The sequence below is a fragment of the Hemitrygon akajei genome, chromosome 7 (genome assembly GCF_048418815.1).
Source record: "Hemitrygon akajei chromosome 7, sHemAka1.3, whole genome shotgun sequence".
In the NCBI taxonomy this organism is placed as follows: Eukaryota; Metazoa; Chordata; class Chondrichthyes; order Myliobatiformes; family Dasyatidae; genus Hemitrygon; species Hemitrygon akajei.
In genome coordinates this window covers 60,293,487-60,311,141 of record NC_133130.1, presented here as the reverse complement: position 1 = coordinate 60,311,141, position 17,655 = coordinate 60,293,487, and the positions used below count along the sequence as shown (strand labels likewise).

The window sequence follows — 17,655 nt, the reverse complement described above, 5'->3', positions numbered from 1 at the left end:
GTCATTTTCCTGCTACACAAAACTTCCCAGCCCTGAAGCATTAACTGATACTTTCCACAGATTGTGTCTTACCTGTTGACTGTTGCCAGCATTTTCTGTTTTATTTCACATTTCCAATATCTATAATTATGTTTTACTAATTCACTAAATAAATTACCAATTCAGTTCACACAACAGCATGGCATTTTTGAATCTCATGTTTCAACAAGCTTGAAAATAAATACAAATGACTTAATGGGCAAAACAAAATTAAAATGGAAAATGAAAGAAAGAAAGAAAGAGGACCAGAGCTGACGGAACATTTGATTGATTGCTCTGTAAAATCAAACTGGATTCATCTCTTGACTAATGAACTCCTAAACAACTTTGCATAGGAATCAAAAACGGTGATTGGTACGCAAACTGTTCCTTTTGTGGAAGTTTGGGGAAAAAATGGCTGCTGCAGGAAAAAAATACACATATACAGTACCTCAGCTTACAAAGTCTCAAGCCTCAGGAAGCTGATTTGAATTGGGAGAGAGTCAATGTCATCTAATGGAAAGTCAAAAAGTTATTGCCTTCTGATTTCAAGTATATAAAGTGTTCTGAAGCTATATTTTTCTCCACTTAATGTAAAATATCATTAAAAAACATAGGCAAATAAAAATGAAAATGCACCAGAGAAGTTATTTTTCATGCTTCCAACTTACAGGTACTCCTATTTTATTAGAATTTGTAGACTATCTCCAAGTGTTCCCAAAATAAAATTATATTAGATTTCATGCACGATGTTTCATTTAAAATGTTAAAAAATATTTGTTCTTATTCTATTATTGAATACCTGAAATCACACATTTACAAAGTATGCTGAGAAATTTATCATCTTTCTCTTGCAGAATGCTTAAAGACCATATTGAAAGATGAGATTCCAAATAAAAAAACTGATTGTTTTAAGAAATCAGGTTTCACTGACCATTTTCAAATTTTATAGAGAATAGCAAGAGCAGATTTTGAATCACCTGCCACAATCCTGATGAAGACTGTATTTTTGTTAAGTAGCAACCTGTCCCAAAACATTTGCAGGACACCACTGGTGTTGACAGATTACAGTTCTTCCCCCCGCAACCCCCCACCACCTTTGTAGTTGACACACTGAAAAAATAATCCTTTTCAACTCTTGAATTTTAAATTAGATGTTACCTGATAGCCCAACGATAAATAGTATTCCAAACGAAGGAAATAATTTTGCAAGCAGTCACATTTATTATGGAACTAAATTAATATAAGGAAATAATTAATACATCTACTCAAAAATTATTTCCCCCAAAAAGCTATTACGATATCTTCAATATGCTGGAAGAAAAGTATATTTCAGTCAAAGGTGGAGTGCTTCATTTAAAGATATTGCTAAACTTTGTCAGTCACTGAGAAATTCTAAATGACATTAAGAAAAATTGATTTGCTGTTTTATTAGGATACTTTACTTAAACAACATTTTATAAAAAACATAACTTTCAAAATTTGAAACTTCTGGCTGAAGGATCTGGAGCTAAACAAATAGTATTAACTACCTGCACAATTTTGTTTAATTTCCTCTTCTGGCAAGCTACAACTGTCAATTTAAAGATGGTATTTTAAATTTAAAGCTCCACAAATCATCAATTTATAGACTATTTTATAGAAGAAATTTATCATTGCAAACTATTAAAAATTGCAACAAAATATAGATAAATTAAAATTAAACTTTCAGGGTATTATCTTCTACATAAATTATAAATTACAAAAATTGACAGTCCCAATTTTCAAAACAGGGCCAATATCATTAAGATGTAAAGATAGCAATATGTTCTACTAGACTTCCTCGCTGCATTCACTATGTGTTAAATCTAGCCACAGCGAGACTAGGCAAAAAGATTCGACTCCGGACAATTATTTATTTCTACTAGATAGTGCACCTTCCTGTAAAATAGTTTGATTTACCTTTCATATATATTTAATAAAATGGGTATACATTCTACAGCAATTTCATTCACCTCGCGTTAGACTAATATCCTTAATTTCGTCTACTTCCATTTAGAAATAAAATATATCTCAGCTTTGAGTCGACAAGTTGCAATGAAACAGCACGAAAATACAGCAAATGTACAATATCATAACTATAAATTGGAAAAACCGTTAGCAACCTGCGCCTAGATTTTAGTCCAAATAACCATTGTAAAGCTGTTCGAAATATAAAACACAAACTTAGATTTAAAAAACACATTTGGATTTGAAACAAAATCATGTAATCCCTTTCATTAATAAGACAACAGCATTTCATATCCATCTTATGGGTTAATGCATAGAGACACTGAGAAGTCGCCCAAATTCATGTTTTTTATCATCTTTCAAAGCAACAACGCTGATGGGTATGACTAATGGATGCTGTATAGAAACATTAAGATGATTTTTTATTAAACATTCGAATCTTTGTAACATTCTATTTGTGCACAGATGGTGAAGCCGGGCTTTACTACTATTTTGTACCGTGTCACATTTCATTTCGTATAGTGTACACTACCTGATAATATCATCGTTGTGACCAAGGAAAAATTTTTGTGTGTGTTCTCTGGTGTTGTACACAATTCCCACTCCGGCAACGAAGTAGACCACCTCCTTGGCAGCCGTGTAGTATAGATTATTCCGGCATTGGTGACCTCGGTAACCATAAACCCATTCTAACCGCAACTGGCATTTCGGTGCAGTTCTATCAGCCATTTCTTTTTCTTCCTATGTGTTTCTCCCGTCCCTCTCACCGCCCCAAGAAGACTGCTCCAAATAACGCTTGCAAGAACAGGTGTGCGAGTGGGGGGGCCGTTTTGAAAATGATGCTCTTTAACTCAAAATTGCCTCTCCCAGCGGCATATTAACTGCCGGTGATGTCAGCTGAATGCAGCACCCGGCGGCCGACACTGAAGGACAGAGCAGGAGAGGACTGCGCGCTGGTAACCAGGTGGAAGAAGGGCTTAGTAACAACGCAAACGGTCGTTGACGTCCAGGAGCGAGGGGAGGCGACGTGGCGCGCAGTGGCGTCACTGAGCGCGGTGAGAACCGCTTCTCTTTGTCCGGGGAGTATTCTTTTCTTCTTTCATAATGAGTGCACTGAATCCAGAGAATAACGTTTTCATTTTGAATTACTTCAGCGTCTGCTGTCCATCCCGTCTGTCAGAATTTAAGATGCACCTGAAGGCAACAAAATGATGAGGGGACCATTGCAGGGGATGATGATGCTCGGAGTTCAGATTTTTTCCTAGCTAATGAAAACCTCAATCCACCTGCCCGCTTTTTATGATGCAGAATGATAAAACTTGTGCTTAGGCAAACACATTTAGGTCTGATTTGCATCGGGTTTGCAAATTTGGTCAAACTATATTGGGGAATCTCCCTGTAGGAGTTTTAAATGCTAGGCAGCTGTTCATGGATTTTCTTCCTTAAGCTTATCCATGATTTATAAGGATATGTATGGGAGAGGCAGTGAAGGGTTGCCTCTGTTTTTTTTTAAAATGTGCTTCCATTCGCCTGTATAGTCCATGCAGAAATCTCTGAAGGAAGTTGTAACTGGCTTTGAATGTGGATTATTGCTGAGTCATTTGAAAAACCATCTCCAAGTAAACACATCTTCAGATTGGTCTTGTCTGTTTGTTAGAAAATACAGAAAAATCACTGGGCATGGTAACCTTATCTCCACAGAATTGTAAATATAATCCAAAGCACATGATTGTTATGAAAGAACAATTACTATAAACTGTGTGTGTGAGAGAGAGAGACACACACAGAGAAAAGGGAAACTAGTTCTGAAGTCGGGGAATGAATGTACATATGGTGGACTTTTAAATTAAATATAATGCGAATATTATGGGACATGCAGTAGTCAGACATTCTTAACCCAGAGTGGCCTGTACGGGCAGAATCCACATGAGAATAATTGTGTTTTGATTATCTCTGGCAATCAATGTGTTATTGGCGGGTTCTATTATGATGTATCTAGTAGAACTGATGCCTGGCAGCTGCAGAGCCCTGGTTTCATTCCTAACTTTTGGTGCCATCTGTGTGGAGTTTGCATATACTTGCAGTGACCAAGTCTGTTTACTCTGTGCCAGCTTGTACTTGAATACTGTGTCCATGCCAGAAGATTATTTTAATTCTATTACTATTGTTGACAGTCAGTACATTGTATGTGCAAAGTACTTTATCTAAGAAAAATTAAACCCAGAATCTTCTTGACAGAAAAGGAAACAGTCTTCTATGTTTCATTCACCCCTCCCCATTAATATTTACTACAGTTCATTTCTCAGTGTTTCTGCTTGTCCTTTTGAGCTATGCACTTTGAAATATTCATAATTGCAGCAAATCATAAACATGAGAAATTCTGCAGATGCTGGAAATCCAAAGCAACATACACATAAATGCAGGAGAAACTCAGCACATCCGGCAGCTCTATTGAAATGAATAAACATTTTGTGCCAAGGCCCTTTTTCAGGACTGGCAAGGAAGGGGAAAGATACCAGAATAAAAAGGTGTGGGAGGGGAAGGAGGATAAACTAGAAGGGGATAGGTGAAGCCAGGTAGGTAGGAAAGGTAAAGGGGTGGAGGAAGGAATTTGATAGGAGTGGAGAGTGGACCATAGGAGAAAGGGAAGGAGGAGTGGACCAGGGGAGATTCAAATGCTGCCTGCTGCCACACTCTTGGATTTAATGCAAGATGGGAAATAAAGGTGAAGCTTTATAAATACATAGAATTCAAAGGTCAAAGTAAATTTATTATCAAAGTATATATACGTCACCATATACAAATCTTCTTTTGGGCATACTCAGCAAATCTATAGAATACTAACAATAACAGGATCAATGAAATATCAACCAGAGTGCAGAAGACAACAAAATGCAAATATAGATAGTTATCACCCTTTATTGAAGAGTCTGATGGTTAAGGAGTAGTAACTGTACTTGAACCAGGTGATGTAAATCCAGAGGCTCTTGTACCTTCTACCTGAAGACAGCAGTGAGAAGAGAGCATGGCCTGGGTGGTGGTGATCTCTGATGATCCCCAAATCTCTTACTATCTTTCCTTTCAGTTAGTCCTGACGAAGGGTCTCAGCCCGAAACGTCGACAGTGTTTCTCCCTATAGATGCTGCCTGGCCTGCTGCGTTCCACCAGCATTTTGTGTGTGTTGCTTGAATTTCCAGCATTTGCAGATTTCCTCATGTCACCCGCTACATTTTATGTTTTCAAATTGGATATCCCCCATCAGATCATTCTTTCATATTTTTCAGAAAAAGTTCAAGGTATCTTTATTACTAAATTACATAGATGTCACCATATACTATCCTGAGGCTCATTTTCTTAAGGGCATTCACAGTAAATACAAATAAACATAATAGAATCAATGAAAAAACCACACACTACAGAGACAGACAAACAACCAGTGTGTAAGAGACCACAAACTGTGCAAATACAAAAAAGAAAACAATAAAGAAGTAAACAATAAATATTGAGAACATGAGCTTTGAAGTCCTTAAAAGTGGGTCAATAGGTTGTGGAGTAAGTTCAGTGTTGGACTGAGTGAAGTTACCTCCTCTGGTCAAGGGCCTGATAGTTGAGGGTAATAACTTTGGGATCTTGGCATTGCTGTCAAGACCAGCATTTATTGCCCATCCTTATTTAACTCTGTGAAGATAAAGGTGAGCCATCTCTTGAACCACTGGTGAAAATATGATCACAGAATTGACAAGAGAAGGATTTTGATCCAGTGATGATTGATGTTGGTCCTGGATGGTATCAAGGCTCTCGAGAGTAGATGGAGTAGCATTCTTTGAATCTAGTGCCATGTTTTCCATCTCATTCTCAACTTGCACAGTCTGATGGTGAAAAGGCTTTGTTGTGTCACTTATGGCAGGTTTCCTTCCTTTGGCCAGCTCTTGCAGCTATAGCATGTATAGTGCTGGTGAAGTTGAAGTTCTGGTCATTGGTAGCCTGAGTACTCTGAAGTGGTAAGATCAAAATAATTGAACTATCTCCTGCTGGAACTGGTCATTGGCTGGAACACTTGTGTCATGAATGGCACTTCCTGAATCTTGCCCATGTCTTGCTGCAGACAGATATGAATTAGTTCATATGTTGAGTAACTGGGATTGTGCATAATCGGTGAACTTCCTACATCTGGTCTTGTAGTGGAATGAAGGTCAGTTATTGAGCACCTGCAGATGGTTGGGTCAAGTTCATTGCCCTGAGAAATCCTTCCAGTGATTCCTGGAGCAGAGATGATTGGTCTTCAACGACCACATCATCTTACTTTGCGAGAAGTATGATTCCAGCCTTTGGAGTTTTTCCCCTCTGGAACCTATTGAGATCAGTTTTACCAGGGCCTCTTCATGCCATATATGGTCAAATACTGCCTTGATGTCAAGGGCATTCATCTCTGACTCACCTCTGGAGTTTATCCTCTTCACCTATGTTTGAACCAGGGCTGTGCTGAGTCTGTAACAGGATGGTCCTGACAAACTCAAATTGGGTATCAGTGAGTAAATGCTGCTTGATAGCCTTGTTGACATCTGCCAGTGCTTTACTGATTGGATGACAATTAGTTGGCTTGGATTTATCCTGCATTTTGTGAACATTGGGCACATTGCCATATTGTATAGATGCCAATGTTGTAATTGTACTTGAATAACTTTGTTAGAAGTAGTGTGCTTTGGAGCACACGTCTTCACTGGTACAGCATACATGTTTTTTAAAGCAGGTGGGAACCTGTGATTGGAGTAGGGAGAGGCTAAAGATGTCGGTGAATACCCCTGCCAGCTGGTCCATGCAAGATCAGAGGACACAGATGGGGATTCCCTCTGGGCCAGTCGCTTTCTATGAGTTCACCTTTGGATAGGCTGATCTGATGTTTGCGATGGTGATTGTGAGTACATGAGCATTAAAGGTTGTCCAGTTTGGTAGTGTCACTTCACTGGCTGATTTGATTAATGTATCAATATTTGTGATTATCTAAAGCTCCACTTAGCAAGAGAAATGTCTGGTCTTGAAATAAGATTCATCCCTAAATGTTTTTTTACCAAAATGAATAGTGAGATTAAAAATCCTACTAATGGCTCTGAAGCCAGATGCCTGAAACCTCCTGATTGGAGTTAAGTTTAACAGGTCATCTGCTATTTATTGAAAAGCAAAATTTGCAGATTTTGAAAATCTGGAATAAAACCAAAAGAACTGGAAATATTCAGCAAGTCAGGCAGTTTCTCTGAAGAAAGTAACAGAGTTAACATTTCAGATTAATGACCTTGCATCTGGTTTTTATTTCCTTGCTTTGAAGTATTGATTCACTTTCAATCTGTTTTGACCAAATAAAGACCTTTGTTTGAATTGGTTTTGCAGAATGTGGAGTGTCAAAAATTTATAGACAATATAAAGCCCGACACTTTCCATTAATTTTATTGCTTTCAGCTGATAAATGCTCATTTTCTGTGATAGACTGACTATAAATTTTAATTGTTAATTCTCATTTTTAGAGAATGAAACTAAATGTATAATTCATAGCAAGTCATAAAAATGAAAAGGACTTGACATTATCTAAAAAACTGCAAACATTTTGATTAAGTGAAGACAAGTACTTAGCAGCACAATAACTCAGCTGCTTATTTTGACACTTCATAAGATTAATTTGGACATGCCTAATGAAGAAAATTATGGGCCTAATTGACTCCAGTCAATTTATGGCTTTAACTTACACAAGTCTCAGTATCAAATTATTAGATTACCTGTTTAGAAATTAATTGTAAATGTGAGAATAACATGAGACTTAAGCGATCTGGCAGAAGAAGTAACAGAAAATGTTTCACGAATGCTTCGGTGTAGTATATGCACTGATTTTTTGTGAGTTTGTTACACCTATTATCTCTAGTATTTTTATTAAGGAGATTATTCGCATTTTCTTCATTCATTTTGAATATTTTCTGTAACTGTGCTGTACACCAGCTAGAAAATAAACTATCTGTATTCAAGACTCTGAAATTATTTTTTTCTTGTATGTTTAACAGTACTGTACTATTCTTGAGCTGGCCAACAGAAATTTAAAATAATCCATGAATTGCAACATTTAAGTTTCCTTTCCATCATTAAGGGAAGTGCATGAAACAGTCTTACCACTTCACACAGTGATGCCGCAGAATTTGCAACTTTCCACTGTGATGTATCAGCAGGGGTTGTAGGAGCCATGTATCTATTTTCTGTCTGTATTGTACACTTTGTGGCACATTATTATGGTAATCTGTCACTTGGGTTGGGGCATGGTAGAAATAAATGAGTATGCAGGTACTGTAGTTACGTATTAATGCTTTGTCTTAATTAGTTTAGGCTAGTGGAGAGGGGCAACCCACAAGGAATGATATTTTTTGTTGACCACTCACTGCATTAATTTGAACGTTATTAGACTGCTAGTAATGCTAATTGGAATGTTTAGTTATGCTAATTTTGTTTGACTGCTAATTATGTTTAGTAACACTTGGTTATGTTGCTCATTAGAACGCTCAGTTACACTGACTTGAGCGCTAAGATCATTATATGGCTAATTTAGTTTTGTTAATTTTTTAACACTAAGATTTTTTTTGCAAAAATTGTAATAAAGGATTGAACATACCTTTTTTGATTTGGAAATTCGTTATTTTGGAAGCGTATCATACAGTGTTAATTACCTTGGCTTAGACTCTCAATGGTTTTGGTTTGTTTTCTGGTAACTGCTACATGTTGTCAACAAAAAAAGTAGTTATACCAATCTACAGCAAAGGATTGCCTCTGACCGCTTGGTGAAACTGGAGCAGCTTGTGGCAAGTGAACAAACTTTTGTTGATTCATGCTGTGTATTTGTAGTTTGATCACAGTTTTGAATGTCCATCACTGCCTTTTCATTGGGGACCAGTACAGTACTTGATCATGTGGTGTTTGCCTGAGGTTCGTCATCTTGTTTCAATGAAGTGCTAAAATATTGGTTGCTGATAATTGTATTGAAGGCTTTGTTCAGTCTGTGGATGTGCAGACAGTTTGTTTGTTGCCTACGTTTATTGAATCAAATATTGCCAGTGCTGCGGGCAAACAGAGTGTTACAGCTAGAGTTGCACAACTAGAGAAAGTAACATGAGTGTATCAAAACAACGAACAGGCACTAATGACCCTGGAATCTGGGCTTGCAAAAGAGAAATTGAGAGAGTTTAAGGCTAATCTAGTTGAAAGTCTTCAAAAGGAGTATGAAACAAATTTAAAGGTTTAATACCATCAATTAATGATCTTATGAAAAGTAAAGAAAGTGTCTTACAAGTACAATCTTACGTTGTTGATTTGACTAATTTCTGTGAAGCTGTTGCTATGCAAAATCACGTGCTAATCTCATTACTTCCCAAGGCCAAAGAAGAAAAACAGAACCGATGCTTTCCAAGCATTGATGGCTACACTACTGCATTCATAGGAGATGTGAAGCAATGATAGGACCAAACATGTTCCATTGAAGGTCATGTTGCTGTAACAAGTGAATATATGTCTCAGCTTCCATCAAAGTTTTCCAAATTCCAAATTTGACCATGCATGTAGCAGAGGACCCACTAGATGATGTCCATTAGCCAGAGATTGATTCTGAAATTGAGATGCTGAAAGGGACAAATGTGTCAAAAGCAAAGGAGCCATTGTAAGTGATTGGCAGTTTTAATATTGGACACTATACAATTAGAACAATGTTGGATTGGACTGTGAATGGACTACTGAAAGGAGACCATGGTGATGGAAGAGACTGCACAGCCAGAGCTGACCATTAACAGGATTGAACTCAGTTTTGAACTTGGATGCGCTTTGGCAGCAGCAGTTTAAGAAAAACCTCCCTGAATGCAGTCAGGATTAACAACCTGATTTGCCGAGAGAAGACCACAAGTCCATGGAGCTGATTGTAAATTCTGCAAAACTGGTGGTTTACCTTTGAGAAAGAAGAAGGTAAACATGCTGAATAATAGGAAGATTGTTGAACAGTGTGCTCTAAATCTAAGGAAGAGGTTTAAGAAGGATTTATTATATCAAATTGACTACACAGCTTTCATAAAAGATGGCATCACCAAAGGATTGCTGAAAGAGTGCCAGCAGAGGATCTGAAATGAAGTGATGGGGAAAGTCTGGTATGTTCCACATTATGGTGCTCATCACCTCAGAAGAGGGAAACTCTGTGTTGTCTTTGACTGTGGAGTGACATTTCAGGGAATATCATTAATGCTCAACTTTTACAGGGTCCAGATCTTACTAGCTCACTGATTGAAGTATAACTAGATTCAGAAAAGATCCAGTTGTGATCATGACAGATATTGAATCAATGTTTCATCAGGTTAAAGTACCAGTAGAAGCGGTAGATCTGCTGGGAATTCTCTGGTGGCCTGATGGAGACCTCAGCCAAGATATGGTGGACATTAAAATGGTGGTACATCTCTTTGGAGCTACTTCATCAACAAGCTATGCCAATTTTGCTCTTAGGAAATGTGTAGAAGACAATGAAGAACAGTTCAGCCATGAGACAGTGGATAGGGTTTTGCATTGCTTCTATGTTGGTGACTGCCCATTGTCAGTGTCCTCTGAGGAAGAAGCAGTGCCTCTCTATTGTGACCTTGTATCCATTTGTGCTAAAGGTGGTTTTCAACCTTCAAAGTGGATAAGCAACAGACAGCATGTGCTAGCTGTGAAACCAGAAGAGCAAAGAGTGAAAGACATGAAGGATTTGAATTTGGATCAAGATATTCATTCAGTGGAGAGAGTAGTGGGTGTACAATGGTGCGTTCAGTCTGATACTGTCCATTTTAAGATCAAAATCCTGGATTGAGCACGTACCAGAAGGGGGATTCTCTCCACAGTTGGTTCCATCAATGATCCTTTAGTAATCTATGCCCCAGTGGTGCTATCTGCTAAGAAGATCCCACAAGATCAATGTAAAAAAGGGCTTGGCTGGGATAACACTATACCAACATCAGTTGCTCATGAGTGGACAAGCTGGCTGAAAGAACTTTGTCTGCCAGGTGAGTTCAAGGTTGTTAGATGTTTGAAACGCCTGGATTTTGCTGCATAGTTACACCACTTTACAGAAGCAAGTAAAAATGCTTATTAAGCAGTGACCTACCTTTTGTTGTGCAACACGCACTCTCAGGTGCACAGTGTTTTTATCATAGGAAAAATTAGGGTAGCTCCATTGAAGTCAGCTTCCATCCCTCATTTGGAGCTCACTGCTGCTACATGGCAAGCTTTATGGACACATTGTGGAGGGAGCAGCTGCACATGCTGCTTGATGAATCAGTGTTTTGGACTGATAATACTTCTGTGTTGAAGTGTATCAAGAAAGAAACTTCCACGTTCTGAACCTTCATTGCAGAGTTTCAGAAATTTTTGAAGTCTCACAAACGTCTCAATGTAGGTATATAAACACTTCAATCAACCCAGCAGATGGGCCTCCAGGGGGGGTTGAAGGTGAAAGCATTCCTGAAGAATGAGTCATGGTTTCAGGTGTCAGGGTTTCACAATCTTCTTCAGCCCAAAAGGGAATGGTGGTGAATCCTGATGGTTCTGGAGAATGATCCGGAAGTCAAGAGGAGTGTTACAATGAATTCCATGCAGGTTGAAGAGGAGGTGGACACATTGAGACATGTAATCCATCACCTCTTGTTTTGGAAATATTAAACTCGTTTTGGAAATGGTGGGTCAAGGAGTATTTACGACAGTTACAGGACCGTCAAAACCGGTCAGGTATAATACATTATTCCCTCCCATGAGAGATTGGCTTAGGATGATGGCGCCTAACAGCGGCTCCTTTGCTGGCATCTTTGCTATTTCTATCTTTAATATCTCTTTTGTTTTTACCTTTTTCAGGGTTCTTTTGAAGACCCTGACCTGGAGCTACATGCTGACTCCAGTTCTTTATGGGAATGGGACACACACTCCCATATCCCGCATGCGACCCACACCCACATATTTTTCGATATGCCGAGGACGCAGCCTGGAAGACTAGCATGCCTTTTTTCTCCACATTAGCACACCATTTTTTCTTTTTATAGCTTATGCATCTTGATGCTGGGGAGGTGCATTTAGTTTACCAGGGTATTATTTTATTAACCCTTCTATTACCCCCTTTATGATCTGATCTCTCCTCTTGGTTTCCTTATCCACAGTATCACCTGATGAATCCTCTGTTTTTGTCTCTCCATTGATTCTTTAGTTTTTGGCCTTCCATTCATCTAGCTGGGCTTTGGTCTTTGCATCTACTTTTACAAGCAACTTTTTGTCTTCCACTTGAAGTTCATGCGATAATCTTAATGTACTCAGAGAAGGTTCTGGTTCTTTATACTCACAGAAGTTGAATGCTTGCAGCTTTTCTGAAACTCCTTTAACTTACTTCCAGCTTAAAATCAAGCTGCATTTTGCAAGTAACTGCCTGATTAACATGTCAGAAGCTTTCTCAGATATGTTGCCTGCAAAATCTGTTGAGGTCAGACCACTGCTTTTATCGTTTGCACGATTCTTCTGAGCAGCATAGTCCTTCCTTGCTCCAATATGCTTTCCAACCAGAGGCACAGAGGTTGGTAACAACTGTCTGTCCTCTATTGGGCAACAGTTCATGGTGTACAGCATGGAGACAGTTGTGGCATCATCCAGTACCTTTCTTTATTCACTTTCAGTTGGCTTCATAAGACCATAAGATATAGGATCAGAATTTGGCCATTTGGCTGATCCTCTTTTCCCCTCCTCAGCCCCACTACCCAGCCTTCTCCCCATTCATTGCAGGGGGTGTAGCATGCAATTGATGGATGAATCTCCAATCAAGTTGTAGTTGTCCCAGCCAATCACGTCCCCACAATGCTGCCCCCTCCTTTTTACCACATACAAGCTAAATGTGCCTTATTGGTTGTTGTATTTCATGGTTATGAATGTCAGACCCACAGAAATTGTCTTTTCTCCAATATAAGTTCTTAGTTGGATATCTACAGGCTTCAGTTCAGTACATTAGAAATGATGTTCAAATTCTTTTTGCGGAATGACTCCAACAGCTGAGCCAGTGTCCAATTTCAATTTAATTAATTTGTTGTTCACTTCTGGTGTAAGCCATATTGTTTCCCTATTGTTAATTTTCATACTGTCAGTCTCATGGCTTTCCAGTCCTGTGGCATTCTCATTATCAGATTTTTCATCAACAGCATGCAGATTAGTGTTCTTTTTGAAATTACAACATGACTTTTTAGCTTCTTCTCTTCTCTGTGCAGTCCATTTATTTTGTCTGCCTGACATGCTGTTTGCACTTTCTGCAATTTTCCCCTTTAAACTTGTACTAGTCTGATGTATGTGAGCACCTTCCACAACAGTAACACAATTTGTTCAGTCAGGCTGGTTTCTGTTTAGACATTGCAATTTTGTTCATGCTCACTTTCATTCCTGACTGCAACTCAATTGCGTCTCTGTCTGTTGTTTTCATTGGTACAGTGATTTCAATTGTTCTCTTCAATGTTAGCTGTGCTTCAGCTAGGAGCCATTTTTGAATGCTTTCTTCTAAGGTTTCACACGCTAAACAATCTCTTAAATGCATCATTACGCTCATTACCAAACTGACAATGCTCAATTTTTTCAATTCAGACACATACGCTGAAATAGAAGCCACTTTTATTTGATTCTGCTATAAAACTTAAAGCTTTCTGCAATAAACAATAGCTTAATGTTCCTGCATTACTTCTTGAGAATATCAGCAAAGCTAATTTCTGCTGGTTTGATTGGAGCACTGATTACTTTAAAGGGAACTGTATGTCTTTAAACCCAATGCACTCAGCAAAATTGATACTCGTTTCTAATTGGCTATTTCATTTGCTTCAAAATACTGTTCAATTTGCTCAATATAGCCAATTATTTGATGTGTCTCTCCTTCCAATGTTGCCAGCCATTTCTGCTTTTTTAAAAAGATTATTGTCACCTGGTACTCATTCTTCAGGGCCAGCACTGTGGCATCAGCACTGGGCTTTGAGGTGGATGGTCCTGAGTTTGAACCTGGCCAGGTCCCTGTGCTGAACTACATATACCTGTCTGGACACGCCCCCTGCTGACTGCTCCTGTGGCTCCTCCCACAGACCGTGGCTCCTTCCACGGATCCCGGTATAAAGGCGATTGGAGACACAGCCCCGGTCTCAGTCTCCAGGATGTAGTGTGGTGGTCACTTGCTGCTTGTTCTCTCTTCCAGCCAATAAAAGCCTATATCTCACCTCACGTCTCCGAGAGTTATTGATGGTGCATCAGTCTCAACCTGGGCAGCAGCAGTATCTGCACAAAAGAAAGGCCTGGCACTCTACTTCTGTATCTTGCCATGAAAAAACTCCATGGACAACTACACTATCCAGAGTTGCCATGAGTTGACAACAACTTGAAGGCACTTAACAACTCACTCTTTATGAACCCTGAATTCTTTCTAAATTTTTCTGATTTTTTTTTAACTCGACTATCTGCACATGTTGTGCTGTTTTTTTTTACTCACCATTCTTCATTGTGCTTTTCTTTGAGCTCAAACATCTTGCTGTGCTTCAACAAGCTGGTAGCCATATCGGCTCCACTTTAAAAATACCTTGTCACCGATGTTACGTCTTGTAACTTCAAAGACACAGGATTCCAAAATGTGAGTCTAACTTCGGGTTTACTTTAAGCAAAGCAATAAGATTATATAGTGATCTAAACAAGTGATATAAACAAGATTACTCAAATATTACTGAAATATTAAATACTCCGCAAAGATGGAATTTTATAGGGAAAGACAGTGGATTGTGGAAAACAGGGAAGCAATTGAGGGAAATTAGAGGAAGGAATGTGTGGGTGATGTGTGGATCAAGTGGGTGGAAGGGGGAAAAACTAGGGGTAATGAGACTAGTAAGAAAAAACAGAAGAAGTTATGGCAGGAGGAAGAGAGGGGAGTGATTACCAGAAATTATACAAATCAATGTTCATGCTGTTGAGTTGGAGACTACCAAGGCAGAATATGAGGGGCTGTTCCTCTCATCTGTGTATAGCCTCAAATTGGCATTTGAAGGGGCTTGAGCAGACATGTTGGTGTGGAAATGGGAAGTAGAATTAAAATGGTTGGCCACCGGGAGATCCTGGCTGTTACGATGATTGCAGAGAAGGTGCTCCATGAAGTAATCCCCAGTATGCATCAGGTCTCACTGATTTAGAGAAGGGTGCACTGGGAACATGAAATGCAATAAATGATGCTGGTGGATTGACATGTGAAGTGCTGCCTCACCTAGAAGATTGTTAATAGTGGTGAGGGAGAAGGTCTAACATTTAGAAATGTAAATTGGTTTATTATTGTCAGATGTAGCAAAGTACAGCTTGTCTTGCACAGTTTTCATAAAGAGCAAGTCATTAGTCAGTGCAATGATGTAATACTAGGTTAAACAATAGGAGAATAAAGTGCAGTGCAGGTTGATAATGTGGAACAAGATCATAGTGAGGTAGATTGAGGACAAGAGTCTATCTTACTGTACTAGGGGACCATTCGATAATCTTAGAGGAGTAGAAACTGTCCTTGAGCTTGGTGGCACATGTTTTCAGGCTTTTATATCTTCTGCTCAATGAGAGAGGTGAGAAGAAAGACTGACCAGTCTCAGTGGGATGTTTGATTATGCTTTTTGCTTTACCTGGGCAATGAGAAGTATAGATCGGGTCCATTGAAGGAAAGGCTTGTTTCTGCAATGTACTGACTTGCATGCACATCTCTGCAATTCAGTTACCATACCAAGCCGTGATACATCTAGATAGGATGCTTTCTATGGTGCATTGATAAAATTTGGTAATGGACATAGGGACGTACCAAATTTCCTTGGCCTCTTGAGAAAGGCATTGGTGAGCTTTCTTGGCCATGGCTTCTATGTGGTTAACACAGAGAGCAGTTCCAGACTCAAATGCATGGAGGGGGATGCATAGGGAGAGATGAGCGGTCAAAGGAGTTTGTTTCCTGTTCCTATATAAATGTTCATCTACTATTTCATGCCATTTTAGTTCACTATTGCATACCTTACCTCTATGATAATACAACTTTAGCCTGGGTTTTTACAGGAAAATGTCAGCAGTATCACTCACAAAGCACCAAGTGCCTCGACTGCCTACATGAACCTGAAAGTTCCAAGCTCTTTGGCATTTTTTTCACCAGGGTATCTACAAATAAACTCCACCATGTGGTGGAACATTAAAGCTGTGTCAGTTATCTGCTTGAATAATTTAAGGCAGAATTGCTGAAGAAACTAAGATTATATAATTGTGAATTATTTAGTTCAAGATCTTTTAATTTTTATGTGTTTTTGTGTCCTTTTTCAGTTTTGAGTAGTTTACTGTTTTTTAAATTATTCCTATATTTAATTGTCTCTGAATAGTTAGAAATATCCAGTGGACGGGGCTGTAGCTTAGCTGTTTGACACTTTTCATGGTAGAGCTTGGCTTGATCTCCTCACCAATTCACTATCTATTCACCATAAGAGAGGATTTGTATGTGTAACGTCCTGCTGTGATGCAAGGCCATGGCGCTAAGGGCAGCATTGTTTCCATGTGCAGAAGGGAGAAGAGAGAAAAATATACTGTATTTTTCTGATGTAATAATTCATCTCTATTTCCTGCCACTTTAGCTCACTTTTGCAAATCTTACTTCTATGATAATACAATTTCAGCCTGGAAGTTTACAGGAAAATGGCAGCAGAATCACTCACAACCAGTAACTTGCACCACAGATCTCCAGAAGAGGAACATGATCTTTATTTGCAAGTCAGCAGCAGGCACAGGCAACCAATGACTGGCTACAAATTTGGAAATAATGTAATTCCTAAAGCAAAGCTTTTATTTTTAACAGGAATGGCATTTGCTTCTGGAGCACTTCCTGGACCCAATAAACTGACTACTAAGTGAATTGTACCTGTCATTAGAACAACAGATACAATGGAAATGGAGGGGAACTGAAGAATCAAATGGTAATGAAGAACTTAATATCACTACAAGGAAAGCACTGGAGAAAATAGGGGTCTTAAAATTGAAAATATCCCTGAACCCATTGGTGTGCACCCATAATTCTTGAAGAGATGCAGCAATAGCAGTTACCTTGGTTTTTGCAAATGGTTTGTTAGCTTTCATCTTATGAGAATTAAACTAAGTATTAAATTAAGTATATTTTGTTGAAATTATACATGTTCTTATTTGGAGCATACTGTATCTGATGCTCCCAATGTGGCCTCCTGTGTATTGGGGAGACCCGATGCAGATTGAGAGCCCTCTTCACCGAGCACCTATGCTCCATCTGCCAGAAAAGTGGGGTCTCCCAGTGGCCACCCATTTTAATTCCACTTCCCATTCCTATTCTGACATGTCAGTCCATGACCTCCTCTACTATGACGATGAGGCCACGCTCGGGCTGGAGTTGTAACACCTTATATTCCATCTGGGTAGCTTCCAACCTGATGGCATGAACATTAATTTCTCAGACTTCCAGTAAAGCTCCCCCCCCCCACCGTTTCCCATTTCCCTCTTGCCTTATTTGCTTACCTGCCTATAACCTCCCTCTGATGCTCTTCTAACCTCTCCTGTCAGATTCCCTCTTCTACAGCCCTGTATCTC

General features: G+C 39.0%; 1 protein-coding gene across 2 annotated transcripts in view; it reads right to left on the bottom strand.

The window, feature by feature from the left end:
* Positions 1-2,965, bottom strand: part of LOC140730489 (echinoderm microtubule-associated protein-like 6) — a 343,576-nt gene extending 340,611 nt beyond the window's left edge. For both annotated transcript variants that reach the window (XM_073050994.1, XM_073050996.1), the window contains exon 1: positions 2,540-2,965. In XM_073050994.1, coding sequence (XP_072907095.1) covers positions 2,540-2,736 — 197 coding nt within the window. In that variant the 5' untranslated portion in view covers positions 2,737-2,965. The remainder of the gene's footprint in view (positions 1-2,539) is intronic.
* Positions 2,966-17,655: the final 14,690 nt, after the last annotated feature.